The 27420-nt window shown below is 45.2% G+C and overlaps 1 protein-coding gene across 2 annotated transcripts in view; it reads right to left on the bottom strand.

Moving 5' to 3' along the window:
* Positions 1 to 27420, bottom strand: part of PACSIN1 (protein kinase C and casein kinase substrate in neurons 1) — a 57704-nt gene that overhangs the window by 11181 nt on the left and 19103 nt on the right. For both annotated transcript variants that reach the window (XM_088674198.1, XM_035123981.3), the window contains exons 2-5: positions 4937 to 5057; positions 3501 to 3657; positions 2436 to 2671; positions 1474 to 1629 (exon numbers count right to left, since the gene is read on the bottom strand). In XM_088674198.1, the coding sequence (XP_088530324.1) occupies positions 1474 to 1629; positions 2436 to 2671; positions 3501 to 3657; positions 4937 to 4999 (612 nt within the window). In that variant the 5' untranslated portion in view covers positions 5000 to 5057. The remainder of the gene's footprint in view (positions 1 to 1473; positions 1630 to 2435; positions 2672 to 3500; positions 3658 to 4936; positions 5058 to 27420) is intronic.

The following is a 27420-nucleotide window of genomic DNA, read 5'->3' as shown; positions in this document are numbered from 1 at the left end:
AAATGAATGGGAACAGAAGTCCCAAGTTCACTATGGACTGCTCAAGAGCCATGCATGAACTTGTATCAAGACCTGATAAAGAGGTTCAGATAGTGTACAGCAGGCATCCCCAAACTTCGGCCCTCCAGATGTTTTGGACTACAATTCCCATCATCCCCGACCACTGGTCCTGTTAGCTTGGGATCATGGGAGTTGTAGGCCAAAACATCTGGAGGGCCACAGTTTGGGGGTGCCTGGTGTACAGTATATGTTTCATAAACATGAAAGAAACCAAAGACAGTGGATATCAAGGAAGCAATGGAACAACCCCCCCCCATCCTCTCCTCCTGCATGCTGTTCTGGTGGTTCTTCCCCACCCCCAAGCCAATTTTAGGGGATACAGCAAGAAGGAGAGGCAAGGAAAGCTGCTGATGGGGATCGTTAGGTGAATCCTGCCCAGTGCCCAGAACTGCATTACCAGCTCTGGGGCAGTAAGGCATTATGGAGGAATTATTTTTCCAGCTCCTGTGTAGCAGCAAGTAGGTCACCAGATTCACCTCACAGTAGTGGGGAGAGGCAGGAGAGAGACTGACAGATGCTGCACAGGGCAGAGGGTATCATTGCCCACACTATTTTTCACGGCCTTAGTGCCATAAAAGCAGCAGCGAGGTAGGAAGTGAATTGTTGGTGAAGAGAAACCAATGATCTTGCCCAGTGTTTCTCAACCAGTGTGCCTCCAGATGTTTTGAGACTACAACTCCCATCATCCCTAGCTAGCAAGACCAGTGGTCAGGAATGATGGGAGTTGTAGTCCCAAAACATCTGGAGGCACACTGGTTGAGAAACACTGGGCAAGATCATTGCTGCAGGCTTCTCCTGTGTTAGCAAGTGAAAATTTTGTAAGTCAGCTACAGGGGACCAAAGCAAATGTAAAGCTTTCCTCAAAGCCAAGGCACATTGGAAGTAGGAGTATGGACTTCTTCCCAACTCTACTGGTTCCCCCATCCCTGGGTGCTACTGAGAATGTTGCAGTGCCGATGACCAGGGAGGAAAAAGGGCAAGCAGGGGCAAAGCAGACTTGCATGACTCAATTACACCTGGATCATGTGAGCAAGAAAAAGAATGCATGTGTAAAGATGAGTAGGATGTACATGAGTGGATGCATGTGAGAATGGTGTGAACTGTGCTGTAGGAGAGAAACAAAACGATAAGAGAATATGGATGTGAGCACAACAGATGGGGGGGCAGGCATGCAGAGGGGCAAGGATGATAAAGGGCCTTTTGTGTAAGGATGAGGAAGTGAATGTATTAGAAGGTTGTTCATGTTTGTGTAAGAGTGTGCATGCACATACTGTAAAACATTGTGCGTGCATTTGTTACTTTTGTTTGTCTGAGCCTTTATCTACATGTGAAGATGGTTGCGTTTCTCAGATGTTCAAAGGGAGAAATATCCATGTGTGTCAATTTGTCTATATCCTTGGTGGTCACTCCTACCTTTTGCACATCCTGCTTGCATTTTTCCACTTTGTCTTGCAGCTTCTTTTGCTGATCTGGAGTGATGGACTGCTCAGCTTTACTGTTGGCTTCTCGGGTCATGGCGAGCTTCTCCTCTTTGCATGCCAGGTGATACGCTTTCTTGGCTGTTTCCAGCTGGTTTGAGTTGAGAAAGAAGGAAAGGGTGACTGCTGAGGCCCAGTACAACATTCCTATCCCCTGTTTCTTATGAAACTGCTGCAATAAGATTGAGGCCAGAAATGCTCACTTTTGCCTGAAACAAAGAATTCCTCTCCATTACAATTCCACCCACCCTTCATAAAGCCCATTGCCCATGCTTTCAAAAAATCCAAACTCTGTGCTTAGAAACCCAATTTGGCTACTGTAGTAAACTGCACAAGTACATAGCAATGCTTTCTCTGTAACCATGAAGACTAGAAACTTGAGTTTTCTTGTTACAATGAAAGCTCTGGTTTTCAGAATTAATCAGGTTCTGCAAAGTCAAATTATGTGGTTCACAGCTATATGTAGATTACTAGAGAACTGGCGAATACTTCTTACTTCCTAAGGGTGTGTGTGTGTGTGTGTGTGTGTGTGTGTGCGTGTGTGTGCGTGCGCGTGTATGAATGAGGATGTCCCTCAGCCACACGGAGACCCATCTAGGTCTATGAAAGTATAAACTAAACCATGAAGGTAGGGCTCTACAGACATTGGATACATAGGCAACAGGATCCTTTTTTGTGCCACACATGGTGATCTTTCTATTATCCTGCAGGTATGACTTGATTCTCTTAAGATAAAACAGGCTCCTGCCCACATCCCACTTTAGGGTTCTGTGGCTAAAATGGGATGAGGATGCTCTCTCAACCACAGCCCAAGGAAGCTGTTGGGTTCCTTTCCTCCATAAAATGATTGAACTCATGAGTCACTCTGCCCTTTTCTCCTCCTCCAGCCCTTCCTACCTCCTTCATCTTCTTGGCCCAGGGTTTCTGTGCTTTCCGAAAACCATCCTCTGCTTCCTTGGCCTCCTTGAAGCCTCCCATGATCTGTTTGTGGAAGGCATCCTTCTGCCAGTTCTTCACCTTCTCGAAGTCGTCGTTCAACAAGCTATTCTTCACTTCCTGATGCAGCTCGCTCACCTTGTCCGCCTCTGTCATTATGGCCATCCACGCTTTCTCCAAACTGCCGTACTGTGGGCCTATGTACCGAGAGCACCAGCAAGGCTGGGGTGACCATTGGCATCCTGAAATAAGACCCTGTTCCTCCCTTGCAGGCCACACACATAATGAACTCACAATCTATCAAGGGGCTGTAACCTTTGCCAGTTTGCTGGTTGGAACACTGTGGCAGAGAACCGAGAAGTACATAGTGACAAGAGCCTTGAACAATATCTAGGCGCTCTAGTTCTTAGAGCAGGGGGTGAGAAACCTGTGGACCTCCAGGAGCCGCTGGACTCAGCAACAGCCCCACCCACTCCAAATAGCATAGCCGATGGGTCTGCACTAATATGCATCAACCATGGACTGTGATTGTATGCACACTTATTTGGGAGTACGTCCTGCTGGACACAGTAGGGCCTGCATCTTTGTAAACATGCATTTCATCAGGCTGCAAGAAAGAAGTGAGATTTTTAAAACTCTTGTTGTGCTTACAAAGCTCATGAGGTTTTAGCTGATCTGACTCATTTTATGAATAGCTTAATATGTTGGGCTTTGTTGTGCATTACTATTCTAATTTATCTGTTTATTGAAAACTTCTTGGGCCAAATGTGTACTTGGAAACAATAAATTTCTGAATAAATAACTAATACTCTGGGAAGGCCCATGCCTTGTTCACAGAGCCCCAGCATAGCTTTTACTATTAGATGAAACTAATCTAAAATAATTCCTGGAGAAACATTCTTCCTCTACATTACGCAGAGGGTGGGGAGGAAGGACTGATGCCACCTTGCAAATTGCTGCTCCTGTTTCTTCCATTTCCCACCTGCTCCCCCCATTCTGCCCCACCCCAGTATGGAGGAGAAATACCTTTCTCTATTAGCTGCCTCCACCGTTTGGACCAATCAATCAGCTGCTGGGAATATGCCTTCTCGATCTTGGCCCGCTCTTGGACACAGTTCATCAGGTCATTGCACAGCCGATATCCATCATCAATCCGTTTCACCGTCCGTTTGTAGTTCCCTACCTGCCAGACACATGAACAGCTGCATGGTACGAGTGACTAGCTGTAGTCCCAAAGATAGTCCTGGAGGCCAGCCTGGCTCTGAGCAACCAGGAGAGCAGAAAGAATAACAGATTCTTATCTCTCCAACCCAACGTGAGCCACAAGTTTGACATGTGGGTGGGGCTAATCCGATGATTATTTATGCTAGCACAGCCCCCTGTACAGCTCTTTGCAGTCCCCATGATCAGCTGCTTTGGGGGGCTTGCAAGGAGCCACATACAGTGCCATGCAAGTCAGCAGATCACTGCTTGCAAAGTGCAGTGCACCGAGCTTTTGCAAGCACCAACAATCAGCTGGTTGTCTGTGCTTGAAAAGCGATGTGCATGGGGCTTTGCAAGTGTTGCCAACCTGCTGATCAGCACCGTCTGAAAAACCCCTTTGCCCCAGCTGCATCTTTACCTACCCTACACCTGATGTCAGGAGGGTATGGCTTGGCCAAAATGGCCTGGTTTGGCCAAATGGAGAAGGCCAATAAGGTCTGTGGGCCAGATGTTCTTCACTGCTACCCTACATGATATCAGTGAATCAGAGGTCATTTAGTGAATGTGATGATGGCACAGTGCTAACTAGCCAATTAGATTTACTCTACTGAAGACAAGCAAAGCTGACTGAACTGGACTGGTCAGATGGATGATCCTATTCCATCGGATCACTAATTCCTCTCACACTAATACAACTAGCAAGGTCACTTTCCCCCCCTTTGACTGCAACCCCCCCCCCACAATGCAGAATAAGGGGCCCACTCTGCAGGTGCCAGCCATGTCAGCAAAATGTGCCCCTTTTTAACCAGTGAGTAACCACAACTAGTTAGATTAGAAGGTAGAGGTTCCAGGGTAGAAGCATGGCTTCCAGAAGCTCGTGAGCTCTGGAAACTTTTGCTTTAGAAATTAAGTATTAAGAAGGTGCCTAAGTTGTGGGGACAACATCTTCTAGAAGGAAAAGCATCAGAAGAGCAAACTGTATATGATCAACACTGCTTTTATCCAGAAGGTTCTCTCCATCTTCTACCCTTTTCTTCTGCAAAAATCCATTGCACTGCTGTTGAAAGCCTATGGCAATGCATGGCTTCCCTTCTCTAGAACCTTGGGTTCAAAAGTCAATCAGGACCACCAATCAGGAATCTCATTTGCATGAGGGAAGCTTTGGTTGGACCTTGGAGGGACTGTATTATGCTGCCTCCCTCCTCAGCCAGTGTTTCTTCAGAATATATGTATGTGGTTTGTGCCGAGGGGACTCTTACCTCCCAGAAACTGTCAGTTATTTCCTCAGCAGATGCCGCAGACTCATCATAGGAGCCTGACATGGTTTGTGGCCCTTGGAGTTTATGGCAAAATGTTCAGCCACTCTGCAGACCTCATGCACTGCAAGGGATAAGAAAAGATGAGAAGAAAGATCATGCAAACTTTGAAAGGAACCATGGCTGGCCCAAGACATTTTGCCACCTGAGGCAAAGAGCAAGATGGCACCCGCCCCTTCCATTCCAGGTGTGGAAGCCATTCCAGGTCTTGTCCTTGATAAGCACTACATTTCAGGGTTCCTTTGCAGGAAGAAATGGCTTCTTGTTAGAGCAAAATTAACATTCCTGCAGCCCTCCATCCTTCAAGGTGCATCCTTCAAGTTACAATGTACCCATTTCCTTGAATTTTTAGTGGTATTGCCAAATCACAAATAAACAAATACCAGGCCCACAACACACAGCACTTGAAGCAGATAGGAGCTTCCTCTCTTTATCTGCACTAATGGCAGTGCAATGCAGAATATGCTGAAGTTTGACAAGCTGATCCCAGTGGTGTTTCTGTCCCATGCAGCAGCCTATGGAAGTAAACAAGGCTAGATTCTCTTTTCCTATACTCAGGATTATTATTACTTCAGTACCCTTCCCGTCCTCCCAGGATACAAATTATAAAGCTTGCTAGAGATGGCAAGGCAAGAGTCATTGGTCATTTTGTGGCTCTTTGAATTTACTACAGCCTATTAAAATGTTGTCATCCCAGGCTAGGTTAGTGACTCTGCAAACAAGCTCTGTGAGGTGGCTGCTATGGAAGGCCTCCCATTTGGCTAGCGATTGCTGTCAACATGAATGCTCTCATGAACAGATGGTCACAGATATTAAGTGTCCCTTGCCCATCTCTCAAGCAAACAATGGGGGCCACGCAGGGATGCATGAGGGGCAAGAAGGGGCTTAGTGGAAATGAAGAAGCTGGGAATACAAGGATACAGTACAGTACTTCCATTGCTCCCTTAGGAAACCAAAGCATGCCCTACCCTTCTGCTGTGTCTCAGTTCTGTCTGCCTTTCCCTTCGCAAACCCAGTCTGCCTTCTCTGCCCCCTGTCTGCAATAAATCCAGAGAGGAATTAAATTCAGAGAGAAAGTGTTTGGAATTGGAAAGCATCTTCTCCAGTCCTTGGAGGGAGAGAGAAATGTTTGGGGGAGATAATGTACACCACAGCTTAGATAGATTGGACCCTCCCCCCATCGCATTACCATCTTATTAGGACACATATATTCCTGTCTATTCTATAGACTTCATAAAAACATCACTCTTCAAAGCCCTGCTCAAGTCTAAGGGTACATTATACAACATCAGGAATGATGTGTCTGCTGTCAGTCAGGAATGAACCACTATCAGGTCACACGGTAAGGCAAAACACCTTCAAAAAGGGAATGCTATGCTTAGGATGGGGATCATACCATGACCGAGATTTATTGATGCATGTCTTCTTGCCTTCTCTAAACTAGGATGGTCTGTTCTGTTCCATGTCAGGTGATGGGGTTCATGGGAAACAAGCTCTACAACAGCCTTCCCCAATGTGGGGCCTTCCATGCAGGCTGGGGCTGGTGGGAGTTGCAGTCCAAATAATCAAGAAGGCACCACAATGGGAAAGGCATCTCTAGAGACATTTCAACCTAATCTGTACTGATCTTCAGAGAAATGTGAAAAGGCCAAGCTACTTAACCCTTCCATGATCACTGCAGATGATGACAGCAGTCCCGAAATTAAAAGACACCTGCTTCTTGGGAGAAAAGCAATGACAAACCTAGACAGCATCTTAAAAAGCAGAGACATCAACTTGCCGACAAAGGTCTGTATAGTTAAAGCTATGTTTTCCCATTAGTGATGTATGGAAATGAGAGCTGGACCATAAAGAAGGCTGATCGCTGAAGAATTGATGCTTTTGAATTATGGTGCTGGAGGAGACTCTTGAGAGTCCCATGGACTGCAAGAAGATCAAACCTATCCATTCTGAAGGAAATCAGCCCTGAGTGCTCACTGGAAGGACAGATCCTGAAGCTGAGGCTACAATACTTTGGCTACCTCATGAGAAGAGAAGACTCCCTGGAAAAGACCCTGATGTTGGGAAAGACTGAAGGCACAAGGAGAAGGGGACAACAGAGGACGAGATGGTTGGACAGTGTTCTCGAAGCTACGAACATGAGTTTGACCAAGCTGTGGGAGGCAGTGAAAGACAGGAGTGCCTGGCATGCTATGGTCCATGGGGTCACGAAGAGTCGGACACGACTAAACGACTACAACTTAACCCTTCATCATCATCCAAAGGAGTAGAGTGCTGTTACTGAAAAGGTTACATCTAACTCTCTACCTATGCCAGTGTGTGAAATTTGGACATATAATAATGGTGCTTTTTGTAAATAACTTTGTTCTTTTGTTGTTGTAGAACACACATACGTACACACGTGGAGATAGAGAGAGGGGGGGCTGGCATGGGAAGGGAGGTATCTCAGTCAGTGCCCTCAGCTCACCTATGTGTAAGATGGCCAGGTTTAAATAGATGGGCAAGTCTTCTACAGTTTTAATTGTTGGGCAGAAGAAGGCATTTCAGCAGATGCCTTCTCTGTGCCCCTGCACAAAGCTTATGCCATGGATAGCCTATGTCCAGTCTGAATTGTTTATGGGGTGCTTATATGGCAATGTGCATTTACCTTGATTTATTTACAGGATGTTTACACATATGCCTGTTAACAATTCATTCATTCCCCCATTATTTTCCTAACAGCAAAAAAAAGTGGATTTGTGGCCCTAGGGCATGAGGGTGCTTTAATCTACTTGAACTGCACAAACCTAATGTTCCGGTGTGCACCTGAATCATTACTGGAAAGCAGTGACAGTCTGGAGGTTCCTAATTCTTGTAAAATTATAGCAGGGCAGCTACAATTGCTAAAACTGTCTTCTGCACAGCTTTGAAACTTACAGAATCCCTGACCTCTGCAGGGTCTAATTACAGTTTGTGTTAATGTTTATGCAATATACTTTGCAGACATGTAGAATCAGACTACATTTGAGTCTAAAGGTAAAGGGTAAAGGAGCCCCTGACCATCAGGTCCAGTCGTGTCCAACTCTGGGGTTGCGGCGCTCATCTCACTCTATAGGCCGAGGGAGCCGGCGTTTGTCCACAGACAGCTTCCAGGTCATGTGGCCAGCATGACAAAGCTGCTTCTGGCAAAGCAGAGCAGTGCATGGAAACGCTGTTTACCTTCCCGCCGGTAAAGGTAAAGGTAAAGGGACCCCTCACCATTAGGTCCAGTCGTGACCGACTCTGGGGTTGCGGGCTCATCTCGCATTATTGGCCGAAGGAACTGGCGTATAGCTTCCAGGTCATGTGGCCAGCATGACAAAGCCGCTTCTGGCAAACCAGAGCAGCACATGGAAACGCCGTTTACCTTCCCGCTGTAGCAGTTCCTATTTATCTACAGTACTTGCATTTTGACGTGCTTGCGAACTGCTAGGTGGGCAGGAGCTGGGACCGAGCAACAGGAGCCCACCCCGTTGCAGGGATTCGAACTGCCGACCTTCTGATCAGCAAGCCCTAGACTCTGTGGTTTAACCCACAGCGCCACCTGGGTCCCTTCACATTTGAGTCTAGATTAGCACAATTATTTTTGTTGTGATTAAGACATTCTCAGTTAATTTTTGGGGGTAGATTTTGCTCAAGGAACCGGTCTGAACAAATGCCGCAACATGTTCCAGAACAGTGCTTACTATGTACATTAAAACCACTTCCAGAAAGCTGTATCAGGCTAAAGAGGCCATATGATTTATCAGAGACAGTGATAGTTCTCCCTGTGTGTGGTGAAACAAGCCCATGTCTCCATTATTTCCCTTGAAAATGTGGAACAAGATACTGAAAAACCTTTTTAAAGGAAAGTGAAGCCTCTTTCTGAAGGAATGTGATGCTTGCTTAAATCGTTCTGTTCAACCCAGAAATCAACTTTTTTTTCATGAGCCTCTTTAGAAATGGCAAAACAGCACAGGCAGAGATCCTGGCCGGAAAAAAATGAGGACAGAAGCAGTGCTTGGAAAGGAAATGCCAACCCATGCAGATTCTAGAGCAGTGGCAATCAGCCTTTAACACTGACTGCTGGCTGCAGTCTTGGGAACAGTCCTAAGGTACTATGCAGGTGATGAAGGGTCCATTTATTGAGCCAATAGTTTGGTAGCCAAAAGCAGGTGCAGCACCTCTTGACCAAATAGGTAATGACAAATGCTCTGAGCTGGCATGGAATATCATCCATTAATGCACAGCACTATTACTTTATATCTGCAGCAGGAGCACTATTTATTTTCTTTGGGGGGGGGTAGGGGGGAGGGCCTTTCGTACGGCAGACCTGACTGGCATAAGGCTCCAGCCTTCTGGATTCTGTGCTGAAATGGTTACAGGAGCTTCTGAGCTTGTTGCAAAGGCTGGCTTTAAGAGCTCACTGCAGTGGAACTAACAGTGCCTGGAAGGGATTTAGTGATATAACTCAGGAACCTACCAATCCAAGCTTGTCTTATAAATAAACGTCTCCCGGTGTCCCCTTGCATGTTGACACAGGGGCATAGCTTTGTGTGTAAGTGCACAGAGAGTGAGACTTACTTGGCAATGCATGTCTGCACATGTAAATGCCAGCAACTGCCAATGCAGCACATGCACACATGGCAATGTAGAACATATTGAGGCAGCTGTAGCTCCCAGAGCACAGCTGGGTTCAAAGTAATAAACAAACAAAGCAATGTGGACAGCTGGGATATAAACTCAGCAAGCGTTCCAAGGTGTGGCATCTCACAGAGATATATATTCCACAACATGTGTGCATACAAAGACGCATTAACAAGCACATAGAAAAATGCACATGTATATAGACCAGTAAAGCCTCATTAACTATAAATAAAACCAGGGCAGCATATGATAGATTTGCTCATGTGAGAAGTGTTATATTACTCTTGAGGATCCACACAGACCTACACACTTTCTTATTAGCAGAATCAGAATTCAAAAGGTTTCCTAAGAAATGAAAGGTATTAATAGCATTGCTGCAAAAATTACAGAATTGCCTCCCTGTGATTTTGAAATACGAACATGGAAATAGCAGCATATCTGTACCATTACACCATGCTCTGCTATGCACACATAAGGTAAAGGTAAAAAGGTAAAGGACCCCTGGACGGTTAAGTCCAGTCAAAGGAGACTATGGAGTTGCGGCGCTTATCTCGCTTTCAGGCTGAGGGAGCCAGCATTTGTCCACAGAAAGCTTCCTGGGTCATGTGACCCAGCATGACTAAACTGCTTCTGGCGCAACAGAACACAGTGACGGAAACCAGAGTGCACGGAAACGCTATGCGCTATGCACACACAGGTAATCTTACACAGTATACAAGCACACACGGCAGGGCTTCTGATTTTCCAACTTTCCCCTTCCCCTCTTCTATTCAGGAAATTTAAGTCTCCTAAAGAAAAAAATAGTTTAATTTCCCAACCCCTCTGTAATTGCTGGCTGCCACAGGCTAAATTTATACCTGCCACATGCTGCTAATGCCCACTACCCTACACATACACAGCATGGCACCATCTGTACTGTGTGAACATGTTCATTCCGCATTTTGGGATTCTGTTTATCCACCTGCCTCAGCTGTCACCTGGTGGAGGAGGATGACAATTGCAGCATGTATCATCACAGCCAGATGCCGTCCCTACTCCCACGTTTAACTGAAAATGGCTACTCATATTCTACAGGCATGCTCTGTATAAGATAGTGCCAAGGCCAAAACACAAGAGTGGGAACATGTTTTGGACTGCTGTGAAATGTGCTCCCTCAACTTTGCAAGGTTGTAGGGGTTGTGCGGAGGGAGGAGGGAGACATTCCTGTCGCCAAGGCACCTGGGAAAATTCCCCCTCTCCCAATCTAATTGCACCTACATTCAATACTTGGGGCAGAATGTGGGAGGAATCACAGGCATAGCCAACGGTGGGGGGCAAGGAGGGCAGCTGCCCCCCATAACCAATAAAAATACCTAGCAAAGTGAGGTTATGCCCCCCTAACAAAAGGCCTGTCCCCCCCCAACAAAAATCCTGGTTACTCCCATGGGAGGAATGTGTATTTGGATGCTCAACTGAATGCGGATCCAGTCAAAAGTTAACGCAATGAAGGTGGACATCTAAATATATGTCAAACCATAGAGGGAGTCAATGCACATGGCACCCTTTTCAATGGAATGAGCATTTCAGTTTGCATGTAAATACCCATCCCTGACCATTAGCTACTTATGACTAGAGCTGGATCAGGGCCAAAATCTTGCTAGGAAACACTAGTAGGGAACAAAATTACCAGTACCTAGGAAACCCCAGTACAATGTCCACCCCACAACTGCAATTAGAACAAAGGATGTCATGTGATTCATTATGTGGCACTGTGATGTTCATTACATGATTCCTGATTGGTGAGATCATGCAGTGAAAAAGAACAAAGCCTCAAAGATGGTACCAAAGCATCAGCATATCAGGATTGTGAACAGGCATAAGAAAAACATTACATTTTAGCAGCCCTTGAAAGCTGCTCATGAGCTGCATGTGTTGAGCAAGAAAATTTCATGGCAAGTAAGGAAACAGGAGGAATCAGAGGTGAGGGAAGAGTAGGACAACACTAGGGGAGACAGAGATGACGAGAAAGAAAATACAGGTGATTGACTGTAATAGATTGATTGAAGCGAATGATAGAGAAAAGGAGATTCCACAATTCCCATTATCCCTGAATATTGGTTATGCTAGCTGGGCTGAGATTGGTTTTAATCCAAAGCACCTGGCGGGGACCAGGTTGATACCCTGAACTAGGGGTAGCAAATATCTTCTCCATGGCCCTGGAGTGGTGGACTATACATCACAACCTTGGCAATCAACTTTGAATGCAGTGGAGTCCCATCACAGCAGCTGAAGGGAGTGATCTGGAAAAGCAGGGTCTTCAAACCAAGGCTACCACTGGGTGACGGTCAATGTAGGGTGGGTGAACTTGCAGTGCAAAAATGTCTGTAAGAAAAGTATTTAGTGGGAAGAGAATGAAGAGGAGTAACCTCAATATCAAATGTATTAAGATAAATTCTCTTTGCCAATCTTGAAGATGATTTATTTATTAACTGATCAGTTGTAGGCAGTTTTGTGTCCTTTCCTGTCATTAGTTGTCATTAGGACCTTGTGGAAACTGTCACTGAATCTTAATGTCCATTGCCAATTAATCTTTGATAAGTAATAGGTACCATTCAACATGCCATGTATTTCAGGGCTCATAAAATCAACCCTTCAAGCTCATATGATAGTGGTTGGCTCTGCCCCTTCCCTGTGCCAGGAGTTGAACTGCTAACCTGAACATCTGCTGGACTATGTGGGGAGGAGTGCTGCAGATCCAGAAGACAAGGCGCAGGTTTGTAATACAGACCCACTGACCTCCTACTCAGCAATCCTACCACGTATGTAAACTCTCACAACACATGAAATAGAATTGTTTCACATCTCTTGAGTCATGAAACAAATTCATTTCATGACTCACGAGACTGTACATATGTGATAGGATCTTGAGGTAGAAGGTTTTGTTTTATTTCTGGAAGGATATAAATAGGCTGAATCACTTAACAGCTTGCAGCTTTTTTAAAATCTCATTTGCAAATTAGTGCATTGCTTGAGCCAGACTACTGAACGGACCTGCCTGTTTTGGAAAAAAAGTGGAGGATTCATTGAAGGGTCCAGCTCCAGGTTTGACTAAGCCCTGGGCAAAATACTGCCTGGTGGGCCCCTCCATCAATGTTGGGCTCATGTAGGCTTATCTGGTGACAGTCAGCACTTTTGTTGGTTCTGACACAAGTGAACTTCTCAGACCAGCTGCACTTCAGGACAGGGCACAAGAGCCTGTGCCACCTGAGGTACAGAGAGCCACCCCTGCTCCTCCTCCTCCTCCTCCTCTTCTCTGTCTTCTGCCCCACTCCCCCTCCATGCTGGTGGTGGTAGTGGCAGCAGCAGTGCTGCCACATCTCTCTCCTTCCTCTCTCTTTTCCTCACTGGAGCACAGGAGCTACCGCTCTTCCTCCTTCTTGTTGGAAGTAGGGGTCCTTCCTCAGAGCAATACATTGTGATGAGGTGGCTGGGAGATTGCCTGAAGGGCTGCACTGCCTGCGGTGACTAGATATTCTCTTTAAACTCCGGTAAAAATGTAGAATCGCTTTAAGGTCCTTTCTCAGAGCAAGGGAAGGCAGTGGCAGAGGAAGATAGCCCTGCAGAAGCCTCACAGGAGTGGACTGAAGTTGGTGGGGATACTGTCTGACTATTCTACACTGGGTGCTGGGGGCTCTGAACTAGTATAGCAAAAATCTGAAAAGCTCTCTCAGGCCTGATCTGTATGTTTCTGCTGTAGTTGCTCCTGTGGCATCATACCGCACCACTCTGAAAGGTAAGCCATTTGTGTGGCGCAACAACCACATAGGTTGGCATTAGCCAAGCCGGCAGGTCCTCCTTCTATGTGAACATTCTTGAGGCATGCCTGGAACATGTGGGTGCTGCTTCACACAAACAGCTTTTCCTTGGTGTCATCTGCACTTGCAATGAATGAAAGGAGTCTCAGCCTAGGTGCATCCCGAATCTGAACACGGTGAGCCATCCCAGCACCTGCAGTTTCAGCATAAGGCTGCAATCTGTACCATAGTGATCATACTTTTCTCTTGCCTGGTGTCTGGTAAATAAATGATATATGCTAAATGAGTCTATGTATTTGGATTTAAATTCCCTTCAACCCCCCCCCAATAACCTATGGGAGGGGTTAAGATAAAACTAAAATGGCATTGTAATAAGAGAGAGTGGGTAGGTTTTTTGCTGTTGCTGCTGCTGCAGCAGCAGCTATGGAAACAGCACTGTCATTCTTGCTGGGTTTTAGTATTCGGTTGGTTAACACATTTGACTTACAAAATGTGTGGAAAAGAAATGCGTGTATACATAAACTATGACTCAATACTTTAATTATTTGCATAAATTAATCCACACTTGAAAGCCTCCATTGGTTCCTCATGAGACAGCTATCTGCTCCGCTGTTAAAGCCAAGAAATGCTGCAGTGGGGTCAGGCAGCTATCAGAGGTGCTGCTGCTTAAGCTCACGATGCCAAACGATACTTGCATGCAAAAATACAAAAGTGTGGTTTTTCTGGGTCTTGGAACAAGGAGCCAACCTTAGCCAGCAGCCAGACAAGTGAGGCTGCTTCTGGCCAAGTGCCTAAATCAGTCCACTAATCAATAAACAGCTGCTGAGACAGCAAACAGCTTGCAGAGGGCAGGTAGCATTTCAGAAAGCCACCGAAAATATGGCTTCGTCACTGTCAGCAGAGGAGAAGGCAAGGAGAACTGGTACAGCCACAAGATGAAACAGCTGGAGGACAGAGGCCTAGTACCGCCTTGTATTCCTTACACTGGTGGTATTGTGTTTGTGCGTGTGCGCGCACATGCTTTGACCTCAATCGCAGTCATTTATCATGCCCTGCAGTAACCCTAACATTGACCTGAAAAAATACTTCAAAGGAAAGCTATGCTGTAAGAGGATCCCAAGTTTCCCTTCTATGTCAAGACTCTCTCTGCGATGTAAACCAACTGGCCTCTTACATAGCAGTTCCCCACCCCAGGCAATTTTTCATTTCATCTGAAGACAGCATCTTGCAGAGAAGATGAGTGTCAACACCACACACCAAAACACTTCCCTCTCGCTAAAACTCAGTGAGGGGGGAGGGCATTCCAGTGGTGTCAGAAGCGGTGGGGCGGGCACCTCGCCTCATGGGTGGGCCGGCTCTGTGTTGCCATTTACCACTGTTTCCACTTCTACTCCCTTGCTCTGTTGGCTTGAAGTTATATTGTAAGCTCCTTGGGGAAGGGATATTTCCTCTTTTATTCAGTAAAGCACCATGCACCTTGGTAGCTCTAGGTAAAAGCAAGCAAGCAAGCAAGCAAGCAAACAAACGAACAAAGTTCCAGGGTGGCTGGGCAGAATAAAATATACCAAACATTTTTTGATTTTTTTTATATATTTGACCAGGCAAAGATAACAAAGGTGAACACTGGAGAAGATTTTTGCTGCCAGTCCTGCTCTGCAACTGGTTACTGAATAGCCTATTCCAGGCTCCCTCTTTACTCTTTGTCTACTCTGGCATTGCTCCTTGAAGGGGTATCAAGAGAGGTGTGATTAAAGCCTGCTCACTTTGGGGGCTTTTCAGTAGGCAGTCACCTCTTCCATTCAGCCAGGGGGGGGGGACTGGATATTTTCCATTTCTTCTTGTAATCTGGATACAAAGGCAGTGAAAGGGCTTGCTAATGACTTGCCATACTCCATACTGCACATGTGCCTGCACTTCCAAACACCCACATCGCGTAAAGCAAGGATGATTGCATCGTTAGTGTAGTCATGAAGTTCAGGGCTCTGCAGCGCAAATCAATGAGAACAACGCACACGTGGTCCACAGAATTCAAGCATTTGTGCAGTTATTAATATGTGAAAAGATGGGTTTTGTGCACTTGCTAAAAATGCATAACAAGCTAATATACAACCCGTAAGATTGGGCTGTATATAGCTGAAGCAGCAAAACTGCACTAAAGCTCATACATGCTCTTTCGCTGCCATAGCTTGCTCAGTGCACACTCAAAGTGTATAGCCTAGGGCCGCCAACCTTTTGGGGCCTGCAAACATATTTGGAATTTTGAGAGAGTGCTGTGGCAATCAGGTCACTTCTCTCCCTGCTCCCCAGGTCAGTCTCCTGTACCCCCAGGAGAGAGAGAAAGGATAGAACATGATTACACACACACACACACACACACACACACACACACACACACACACACGGCTTTTTCATAGGGCCTGGCTAGAAGCTGGAGCCAGTTGAATTAAAATGGATCTTGAATTTGCATGACTTGTAGAGAGTTGGAAGGGACCCCCGAGGGTCATCTAATTCAACCCCCTGCAATGCAGGTATCTTAACTAAAGCATCCAATGACAGACGACTATCCAACCTCTGCTTTAAAATTTTCAATGAAGGAGCCTACCACCTTCCAAGGGAGACCATTCCACCATCAAACTGTAGTTCACGGGTGTCAAACACAAGGCCCGGGGGCCAAATCCGGCCCGCCTGACCTCGTCATGTGGCCCGCCGAGCGCCCCAGCCAGCGGGACCCAGCAGCGGGACCTTGCTGCTGAAGCGCCGCGCCGACAAAGCGCCGACAAACAGCTGGGGCCTGGGGAGCAGCGCTGCGTGGAGCACCCCGACCCACAGCAGGAGAAGGAGGAGGCAGCTTGTCAGGTCAGCGCCCAGCAGCGCCGCACGGAGAGTCCCAAGCCTCTGTGACGCAGCAGTGCTCTGTAGCACTTTGAATCCTCCTCCTCCTGTCACGGCTTGGCGCCTGGAAACGGCTGCTGCTGCTGCTTCTGAAGCACAGACAAAGCACCCAGCAGCGCCGCGTGGAGGAGCAGGAGGATTCAAAGTGCTACAGAGCACTGCTGCGTCCCAGAGGCTCGGGACTCTCCGTGCGGCGCTGCCGGGCACCGACCTGGCAAGCCGCCGCCTTCTCCTCCTCTTGCCTCATCTCCTCCTCCTCCTGCCGCGGCTCAGCCTCATGAACGTGAGCTCAGCAGCGGCTCAGCCTCAAGAACGTGCAACTCTGAGGCTTTACGCACGTCTCCTAAAACGGACACCCGCTGCCTCAAGCTGCACGGGAAATGCTTTTTGCCCCTGGGTTCCTTCGCGCTCTTTTCTGGCGCTGAATCAAGGCGGCGACCCCCCCCTTCCCTTTCTTTCTTCCTCTCTCTCGTTCTTATTCTTTCTTTCCCTCTCCTTCCTTCCTTCTTTATCTCTGTCTTCTCTCCCTCTTTCTTTTTCTTTCCTTTTTTATTCCCTTCCTTCTTTCCTACTCTTCTTTCTCTCCCCTCTTTCCTTCCTCTCTCCCTCCTGCTCCCTCTTTTCTTTCTTTCTTCCTTACTTCCTTCCTTCCGTCCTTCCCATCTTTCTTCCTCTCCCTCATTCTTATTCTTTCTTTCCCTCTCCTTCCTTCATTCTTTATCTCTGTCTTCTCTCCCTCTTTCTTTTTCTTTCCTTCTTTATTCCCTTCCTTCTTTCCTACTCTTCTTTCTCTCCCCTCTTTCCTTCCTTCCTCTCTCCCTCCCACTCCCTCTTTTCTTCCTTCCTTCCTTCCTCCACTCCCTCTCCCTCTCCCTCTCCTCAGAAACATAGGATGCTGCTTTATACTTCTGGCCCTTAAACCCTGGAACCAGGAGAACAGCTCCAGTGAGTCAACCTCAGCCAGTCCCTTTGGAGAAGGGGGGTGGCTCACTGGCAGAACATCTGTCCTGCATGCAGAAGGACCCCAGCATCTCCAGGTACCAGTAGCTCTGCAAAGCTCCTGCATGAAACCCTAGCGAGCCTCCACCACCCAGTGCAGTTACCAAAAATCATTTTTCAATAAATTGTACAATAATTGTACATTTGAATATCTACTTGCCATTATTCTGACTATGTTAGTTATTACTTACATTATTACAAAAAACAGTAATAATTGAATGCAGTGACAATAATTTATGATAATAAAGAGTGGACACATAGTCCTACATATACAACCGGCCCTTTGAGGGTGACCAAACTGCTGATGTGGCCCCCGATGAATTTGAGTTTGACACCCCTGCTGTAGTTCATGGCTGCTGAAGCAATCCATTGTGAAACAGTGGGATAGAGTCATGGCCGGAGTGATCGATCATCATCTAATTTTGCTAGCCCTGTTATTTCTCCTGGGTTGCCCTCAAGACAGACTTTCCAGATGATCTGAAAACACGGGCAAAACAAAGTATAAAATTCAACTGTTCACAGCAGAGCCATTTTGACTCTAGGCTTCTAAATGCACCATCTTGACTTTCCAAAAATAAAGCACTTGTGTCAACAGCAAGAGATGCTATATGCTCAATAGTTTGTAACTGAGAGAAACCATTTATACTTTGGAATCCTGCTTATGAATACCGCGAGGTAACCCACTGGGAGAGAGAACTGCAGATGAAGAACAACACTGTATGTGCAAACTATACCTTTAGAGCACATTGTTCTATCAAATAATTCTGGGCACTGTAGTTTGTTAAGGGCTTTGGGGGATTCTAACTCTGTGAGAGGTGAACTACCATGTTCATAATTATTTGAAATGGGGAAATATGCTTCAAATGTGTAGTGTATACACAGGTATCCTTTTAAAAATCCATTCAGGGTGATTTGTTATCATGATGGGATCAGAGAGGCTATGCATGATCCTACTTTCAATACAGTTTATGCCCGCAAAAGTTTCAGGGTGCACATACTGAAATATACTCGGAGTCCTGTAGTGACTTCATGCTCTTTATTGCAGCTTGTAAAACAGTGAATGAAATATCCCCCCCAAAAACCTCAGGCTTTTATATACAATTATTTACACAATGAGTCCCGTCTGATTGCCTGATTCTGCTTCCCTCCTGGAGCCTGATTGGTCTTTTCCAGGAGGCCAATCAGTTGTTGCATTCTATGATCCTACCAGCCTAATAGGCTGATTAACTTCTTCCTGGAGCCTGATTGGTCTTCTCCTGCAAGCCAATCAGTTGTTGCATTCTAGGATCCTACTTGCCTATTGGTCTAGGGTCCAAGCTTAGTACATAACACATACAGTACCGAATTGTTTCACATCAGTGCACTTCCTGTAACTTCCTGCTGAAATCCTGCAACTACCAGTATATATTCCCAGTTTATTTTGTGTCCCATTTCTGTTGTGCTGCAGCACAAGGGTGACCCTCCAGAGGGCACTAATGTGGTAACATTAGGAAAGCATTACAGAACAACCAGAAAGGGGAAACCAGTGCTTTTTTTTTCGGGGGGGGGGGCGGTGCAAAGGTAGGCATACTGCTAAACATTTTGTGAATCTAAGTTTGGCCTCACTGAGGGGCAGTATTTCAATATGAGTGGGAAAATGAGAGTACTGTACCCCTAAACATTTTTTAAAGAAAAAAAAGCACTGGGTGGAACGATGTACGGACAGTCAAGTATAAATCCACCACTAATGCACTATTACTGCATCAACGACATGTTACAGAAAACACCTGCCAAACGAAAAAAATCAAAAACCCAACAACTCTGGAATGGTCCATAAACAGGTACTGTGTATTGCTGCTTCTATGACACAACTGCATAAGTTTGAGCTGAGCTTCCATCAATTCCTCTTACTACAAGATGTTGTTGAAATGTTGAGTGGATCTGGATTTAAAAGTGAACAATTTGTTCTCATATCTGTTCTTCTGTTTGGGGAATTTCTTTCTTTTCTGAAGAACAATCCTGAGAAGCTATGAATTTCATGTGAAATCCTCTTTGACACTTGCACATTAGAAGCACAAGCAGAGTCACATTGTACAGCCCTTTCAAACCACTCCACATCAGCTCACTGCAGTGAAAAGAGGCAACACAGCTGATTGGCAAGAGGGGAAAAGGTGTTTTTATTGTTTCATTTGCACCTGGTACTTCTGAGATTATATTTAAAGTGGTGGGAAGGACCATAAATGATGAAGGGAAGGCTAAGAATAGTGTGTTCTCAGACCTGTGCTTTCCTGTACTACAGTGTTTTGAAACTTATGAAACAACCTTTTTCTGGAATTAGGGGCAAAGATAGCTGATCAGAGTGTTGACAATTATACATACAGGGTTAAATGAAGAGCTAGACCTTATGATATTAATGAAATCAGTGTGGTGGAATGGTTATAGTACCAGACCAAGACTGAGACGACTCTGGTTCAAATCCCACTCAACTATGAATCTCATTGGATGATCTTTGGCCAGCCATTAGCTCTCAGCCTCAGCTACTTCACAGGGTTGTTGTAAGGATAAAATAAAAGGGGGGACGGACACTGTGGGCTGCTCTGAGCTGCTCTGTGATGGAAGGGTGGGGTAAAAAAGCAATAAACAAGTAGAATTACTGATAACAGGTGGGAGGGTTTATATGTAGGTCAGGAGAGTCTTCTACGTGCAGTTAGGACAGGCTGTTTTTTGCTCTTCTTTTTTCTTTTTGGCAATAATGCCAAGTAGAATAATTTCGTTGTTGCTAGATCTGATCAGTATAATACTGGGTTTTTAAAAACAGATTTTTGAATGATTTCCCTCCCCTTGGAAAATGACACACAGCAATAATAATGGCAACAGTAGTTAAGCTACAGGGAAGAACCAATCCACAGTGTATGAAATGGAGGGCTCCCTTGTTCTGAGAACATCTTATATGGAAACTTGAAAGGCCTACTTAGTCTAGCATCCTGCTTCCCACAGAGGCCAAGCAGATACCCTCAAGCAGAACATGTAGGCAACAATGGTCCTCTACCACTATTGTTCTCCAGCTACCTCTGAACCTGGGTGTAGCATATAGCCACCATGATTAGTAGCCACTGATATGATTGCCCTATCCTCCATTAACCTGTCAAAGCCTTTTAAAGGCTTTGCAAGTCATTGTTAAGTTGTGGCCATTTCCGCAGGTTAGCTATGCACCTACATGAAGAGGTTATACCAGTACTACCTTCTGTCTGTCCTGAAACTCCTGCCAACCTGCAAACTTGCTAATAAAGTGTATTCCTTTCCAAGACAAGGGCAATATATTACAGATCGTTAATTCTCTATAGCACAATATGGGGCACACTGGTGCTTTCTAATTCATTCATTCATTTGTTTTTACTATTACCATTTGTTATATAGTCTTGTCAAAAACATTTTCAGAAGCCTCTGGTAGATTGGAAAGAGGATTTTTTATATCTATTCATGAACAAGATGTGAAGAGATGTGAATCTGCCTGGGGTCTTACAATAAAGGGCAGGTAAGAAATCCAGTAAGCAAATAATAAGATTAGCATTGTTGCTATTGTTGCATTTAGTGTTTACAAAAATGTGTGCAAGGGTAGACTCCTGCAATAATTTTAATGATTTTTATTTTTAGAAAATATATTATCCTGAAGGGGAGCACATTCTGAAACACAATGGGGCTGTGGAGGCTTCTGTGGATAAGCACAACTTCTATGAAACTCCACTTTGCACCAGTGTGTTTGATGACAACCCTCTCTTTTATTATGTTGTATAATCCAAGAGGCAACACTGTGAGATAAAGGATTTGGTGGTGGGAAAGACTTCTTAAAAATGAAAGCAAAAACAGTAAAGGAGTTATTCCCTTGCCCCCCCCTCACAGTGCTTCATTGGCAGCACACATAAATTTGTCCTTGATGTGTGTGTGTGTGCGTGCGTGTGTGTGCGTGTGCGTGTGTGCAGAGAGATGCCTCTTAAGACAGACATCCCAAAATGCCTACATCTAAGAGTACAGTCACATAGGAGGGATTCCTCTATCAACGAAGTGCTTATGCTGGACAGCTCTTAGGGGAATAACTGGGTCTTAACACCAGTTTTCTACAACTGGGTGTCCTCCAGATGTTTTGTACTACAACTCACATCATCCCTGACAGTTGGCATGCTGGCTGGGGCTGATGGGAGCTGCAATCCAAAACATCAGGTTGCTTTATAGACTCTCTGCCCCCCCATTTCCATGAACTATTTATCCACATGGCAGGAGGTGCAAATAGAGCGGATTTTTATTCAAACTGACGGCCTGTGTTTCTGAGGCTGATGAGACATTGTAGGCAGCATTCTTCGCCAGCTTATCCTTGAGGGAAACATGACCCAGGCTCTGTCAAGTCGCAGTGCGACAGCAGATACTGCTGGAGGAGAACTGCTGGGTTCCTCTGTGGGGAGGTGGCAGCAGCAATTGTTTCCAAGGAAGATTTTTTTGGAAGAGCCAATACGAAGCAAGCAGGCCATGGTAGGCGGAAGGTGCACATAATACATGCAGTGACGAGTGATGTCATCCGGAGATTTGGAATAAGTAGCCACTTATCATATCTAGCTATATTGTTTCAGTTTTGTCGACAGTGGAAGAGCTGAACCAAGTGCTTGGAGCTGGTAATGGATGGGGTGAGGGCTATTAAACTGAAGCTCATTTTGTTGTTGGAAGCAGTATGCTTCTGAATACTAGTTGCTGGAAACTGCAGGAGGGGAAAGTGCTGTTGCGCTCAGGTCCTGCCTATGGACTTTCCGCAGGCATCTGGTCAGTCACTGTGAGGACAGGGTGCCGGATTAGATGGGCCACTAGCCTAATCCAACAGGCTTTTCTTATGTTCAGACAGGATGGAGATTCCGTAGGTGGGTGGTCCATCTGACCTGGGAAGTGAGGCTCATTGTGTTCCGAAGCATGTTGTATTGTTGTATACCCCCTCAAATGTCACGTTTCTCATTTTTGGGTGTTGGTAGATACAGTCCTTATGTTAGAGGTGCAGGTTTCGCCAGCGGCACAAAGCACCTGTATGGAGCAGAGGTTCATGCATCAAATCTGGCTCCTTCTGGACAGAGACAGCCTTCCCACAGTTTTCCATGTTCTACTAACATCCAGGACTGACTTCTGCAATACACTGAAGTTATTTTAAAATTTTTATTTGTTTGTCTGCCATTGGTTATATAGCTCATATTTTGCCAGTGTTGAAAAAGCCCCATTGGCTTCCAATTAGCTCCTCACAATAATTCAAGGTGCTGGTTTAACCTGGTTTAGAACCAAGGTATTTAAAGTACTGCCTCTGCCCCTATGAAATTGTCCTTGCGTTAGAATGATTAGTGAGGCACTTCTCTAAGTAACCCGCACTGCTGGAATTAGGTGTATAGTGGCATCCCATTACTGGATTGTACTCCCTAAAACCTACACTCTTGTCCCTTTGTAAGCAAGTAACATGTTATTGTTGTTGTTGTAAAAAATTGAAAACCAATAAAATAATTTTTAAAGAAAAAGAAGTAATACAGATATGACCTTTGTGTGGATAACAAAAGCTCTACTGCGTTATTATCTGAACTGTGCAAATGGGTAAGTGTGGCAAGCTGTACAAAGAAGTGCAATCATGATCTAATCCAGAGGGAAATCTTGGTCTGCTCCTTCTACTGCAATGCTGGGACAGATCCAGCTTAGCTCAGGTGTGTAGCACTGTGGCCATCTGCTCTATCTATAACACCAACTGGTTTTCCACATGACATTTTTAGCACCTTTCTTTGCTCTTGCACATAATCTTCATGGAGAGAATTGATACACTTGCTCATTTCTTAATTTCAAACACACAGCATCACAGGTTCCTTAACTTTATTGCCTGTCCACATACCCAACACAGTTCACTACTAAAGGTGAGTTCACAGGCGTTTGATCATCACTTAGTGAAGCACAACATCTGAGTATGATTTGCTTGTTTGAAAGCTGCCACCACAGATAAAATATTAGACCAAGCATAGCAGAAATATCTTTCATATTGAGATCACCTTAAGCACAATAATTTTTACTTGAGGGTTTTCACATGTTCAGGAGAGCCATCAGGCAATAAGCAAAAGGAAAGGTTATGTATAGATTTTGAAGAATTAGAAGCAGTATTGTAGAGTTGAGGCTGTTCATGAGACACAAACATTGTCATTCCCTGACCCATTCATTTTGCATATTTCTGTAGCACTTCAAGCTATCCATGGGCGATTATTTTACCAGTGCCTAAATACATAATACTTTATGTATTTAGTACATAAATACTTTATTTATGTTATGTGGCTACAATAATTAATATTATGTATATGACAGAATCAGCATCTATCCATAGAAACAGCCTTTGTAAAGGAAAGCAGCAGCAGCAATACAAGGCTCCATCTTCCTCAGCAATGTTCCTTCATTTAAGAACATTAGCTTACTCTTAAAATTTTCCTTTAAAAATGACACTGACTATACCAGAAACTGTTTTGCCAGCTAATCTAGTCAATAATTTAACCACTCCATTGACTTGTATCCTACATAGCAAAAACTAGGGCAATTAGAATAGGAACTTGCCACACGCACATGCACAACTGCGATTTCCCTCCTCTCCCATTACATTTGTACCATTACCAAGCTGCTACTGCTAAATCGGGACTAATTTATTTAGCAGGAATATGCCCAATTGCTCTTATATTATCAAGTCATGTACAGGCGTGTATGAATCATCGCTAACTTTCCCTGGAAGAGTCCTCAGCCAGCTAGCAACATTTTAGAATGGCTCCAGCCCAGGCAATCCATTGGATATGTCAATGATAAGCTTACAAATACACCAGTTTCCTCACCTGGCTGTCTGAAGCCTTGCAATCTAGTGCTAGAACAGGGCCAGAGTACCCCATGTCTCCCTCTGAAGAAGGAAAATGCAGGTACTCTCAGATAAGCATGAAAATGCTTGCCTCTTTAAGATTGTATTTGGAAGGCTGCAATCTGGAGATGATAAACTAGGATTGAAATTCTCTGGATGGGACAGTAGGCTCCAAAGAAACTCAAACATCTAAATGGGAAATAGTGGTACTAATGAGAAACGCCAGCCTACAGAGAACTAACGTTAAGACGTTAGTCTTCTCTTGAAAGATATATGCTTACATGGCTCCTCTTTCATCTCTTCCCAAAGTGGGTTAGATTCCACTGCCTCCTTGCTGCTCCCGTAGCCTGCCGGGCACAATCTAGCAGACAACATAATCAAGCCCATCAAAATAGACTGCTCTAGGGAAAGGTTATTAATCACAGAAAAAATAATGCTGACTGAGTGCTTCAGAAGTGCTCTAATCGGAGATAAAACTGATAGAACACACTCTGGCAGGCGCAGGCAGAAACTGAAAGCACAACAGGCCCTTGTGATGCAGTAAAAACTGTATCAGCCAATCACCATCCTGAAGGGGTATACATCCCTCCTCCCTATCTCAGACAATCTTGCAAGCACAGAATAAATTATGCTCCCCCACATCCCAGAGTTGCCTCCTACAGCTCCAAGTACAATGGGTAGCATGGAGGGATACATCTGACCATTTACGGCATGTTTGCACAATAGGATTCCTTGCTGGGATTAGAAACAGGCTATTCCTTCTTGTCCCTTCTCCTCCTACAGCATTCTTATTCGCAGGTGCAAAGTTTATGCAATCAAAACAAAGCGACAGAATTACCTGCTGTGTGAAGTGGGAGAATAGGATGTTTACTCATAGGGCTGGGGAGAAATTTAATTTTCTTGGCATTTTAATAAGGGACTACCTAACTCACACTTCTTGAAATGGTACGTGCACAGTTATCCTTTATAATTTGCACGTCTCTGAATTTTGTGATCCAGCTCTCCAGCCAAACAATGCGTACAAAAATGCATTCAATAGGAAAATGTGTCCATAGAAATGCATGTATTTGTGAAAATAACACCCAAAAGTGCATTCCACATGGGAAATTGCTTGCAAAATATGTGTACAGTATATTAGTCAAATGCATACAAAAATGGGTGTATTGGGGGGAAATGCACACTAAAATGCTGACAATTTTTCATGAAGGCTTTTAAACCAACCAACTAACAAAAACCTTTTCACATTTCCTAAGAGATGATAGAAATCCCTATTTACTCATGAGTAGTTTTTCTGGTAAGGAGGAGGGCAGGGCCTCAAAATTTACCTCTTGATGTGGCAGTCAGCAGCTCCTCCACACAATACGTAACTTATAAAATTAACTTTTGCAAAGCATGATGAAACCACTAGCTAAAAGGTTTCAAGAGGAAAATAGGCAAATTCATGGAGGATAGCTGTGTCTGTGACTACTGTTGATGCAGCCTTCCAGGAGGATTCTAAATGCTCTTCCCAGATAGTGAATCTACTCCTAAGGGGAACCAGCATTGTTCCACATGGTATCTATTTAGACATTACACAAAACATGGCAGGGAAAGGACGTCCTCTTCAATGGGGCACACTTTCCTGCAACAAAAGCTGAGGTCACTAAAGAGTAAACTTCTATGTCAGATGTGGCGAAAACTGCATCAATTATTCCTTTGATATATCCCAAAGCTATTATGAATGCTCCCTTATTTATGTGAATAGATCAGTGGGACGAGGGGTAGATGGGAGATGAAGAAATGCCTTTGCTGAGCAGCCTGCCTCTGCCAACACAGCACTGCGTTTTTTTTATGTGAATACAAGAGAGAATCATAGCTGTCAAGTTCTCCCTTTTTTTAAGAGAAATTCCCTTATGCTGAATAGGCTTCCTTGTGAGAAAAGGGAAAACTTGACAGCTATGTAGAAAATATGCCTTTCAAGTTCTCAACGATGCATCCACTATCACACAGCAAGGATGATACTGGGGCAAATATATTTGTAGTGTTCCTCCTGCTTTGCCCTGCACTTTGCGATACCTTAATATACCCCCATCTGTCTCATTTATTTGAGGCTCTGGTATATGGATTCTGTGCCAGTTGTGGTTGCTCCAGTGCCATAATATGGGACCCAGGTGGCGCTGTGGGTTAAACCGCAGAGTCTAGGGCTTGCTGATCAGAAGGTCAGCGGTTCGAATCCCTGCAACGGGGTGCAGGGGCGTAGCCAGGATCAAAACTAGGGGGGGGCAAGCCATGGTCGTTCAGGGGCGGGGCCAAGGCACGGGAGGGGAGGGGCCACGAAGTGGGAATGTGGGCGGGGCTACAGGGCCAGTAGACCCAATGACATTGTGGCGGCGGCGGCAGCGGCCACCTTGTGCTTCTGGGGCTGGCAGCGTTGGCAGCTACCCTGCTTGGCTGGAGAGGATGGGAGGGTTGGGCAGGCGAGAGGGGGTGGCAGCGCGGGCGAGGGCGAGGCAAGGCACGGCCGCAGCCACGACGGCTCCAAGGCGTTGCTGCATATCAGCATAATATTTCAACCATGGCGTGGGTACAAGCCCCACCTTAGGAAAAAATTCCTGCATTGCAGGGGGTTGGACTAGATGACCCTTGTGGTCCCTTCCGACTACAATTCTATGATTCTATTGATATATTACCATAGCATATGCATCATTCTGCTTTCTTGAATTGTCCTACTCCTAGGCATAGCAGTCAACTCCTAGAGGCCTAGGTGCCTCTCCCCTCCCCCCCCCAATTACTGGTAAATGCCGTATTTGAAAGAGTCACCCCCCCATGTTGATGGGCTTTCTATGTGGGACTTATCTGCCCCCCCCCCAGTATTTTATTAAGGATGGAAGAGGGAGGGAAGGAAGGAAGAAATAGAGAGAGGGATAACTCATATTTTTGGGTGCCTCTGGGTGACGCTGTGATGCTGGAACTCTGCAGCAAGAGGAGTCTTGTAAGCAGCTTTCTCTCTGCTTGATTTACAGCAGGCACGTCCAACAGGTAGATCACTGGATGTCTGTGGTAGATCACTGGTAGGTCACTGGCACCCCTAAAAAAAGCTCACCCAAAATTTTCCTCCTCCCTAAAAAAAAGTTGAACTATGACCTGAAGCCCTAAACAAAAATGGGCCTCCCTCCCTCCTAAAAGAAGCTCAACAAGTTTGACCTAAATCCCAAAAAACAGGGCTTCCCTTCCTTAAAAAAACT

Source organism: Zootoca vivipara, chromosome 7, assembly GCF_965207765.1.
Source record: "Zootoca vivipara chromosome 7, rZooViv2.hap1.1, whole genome shotgun sequence".
Lineage (NCBI taxonomy): Eukaryota > Metazoa > Chordata > Lepidosauria > Squamata > Lacertidae > Zootoca > Zootoca vivipara.
Note: the sequence above shows the minus strand (reverse complement) of the source record. Positions and strands in the feature narration are given on the sequence as shown.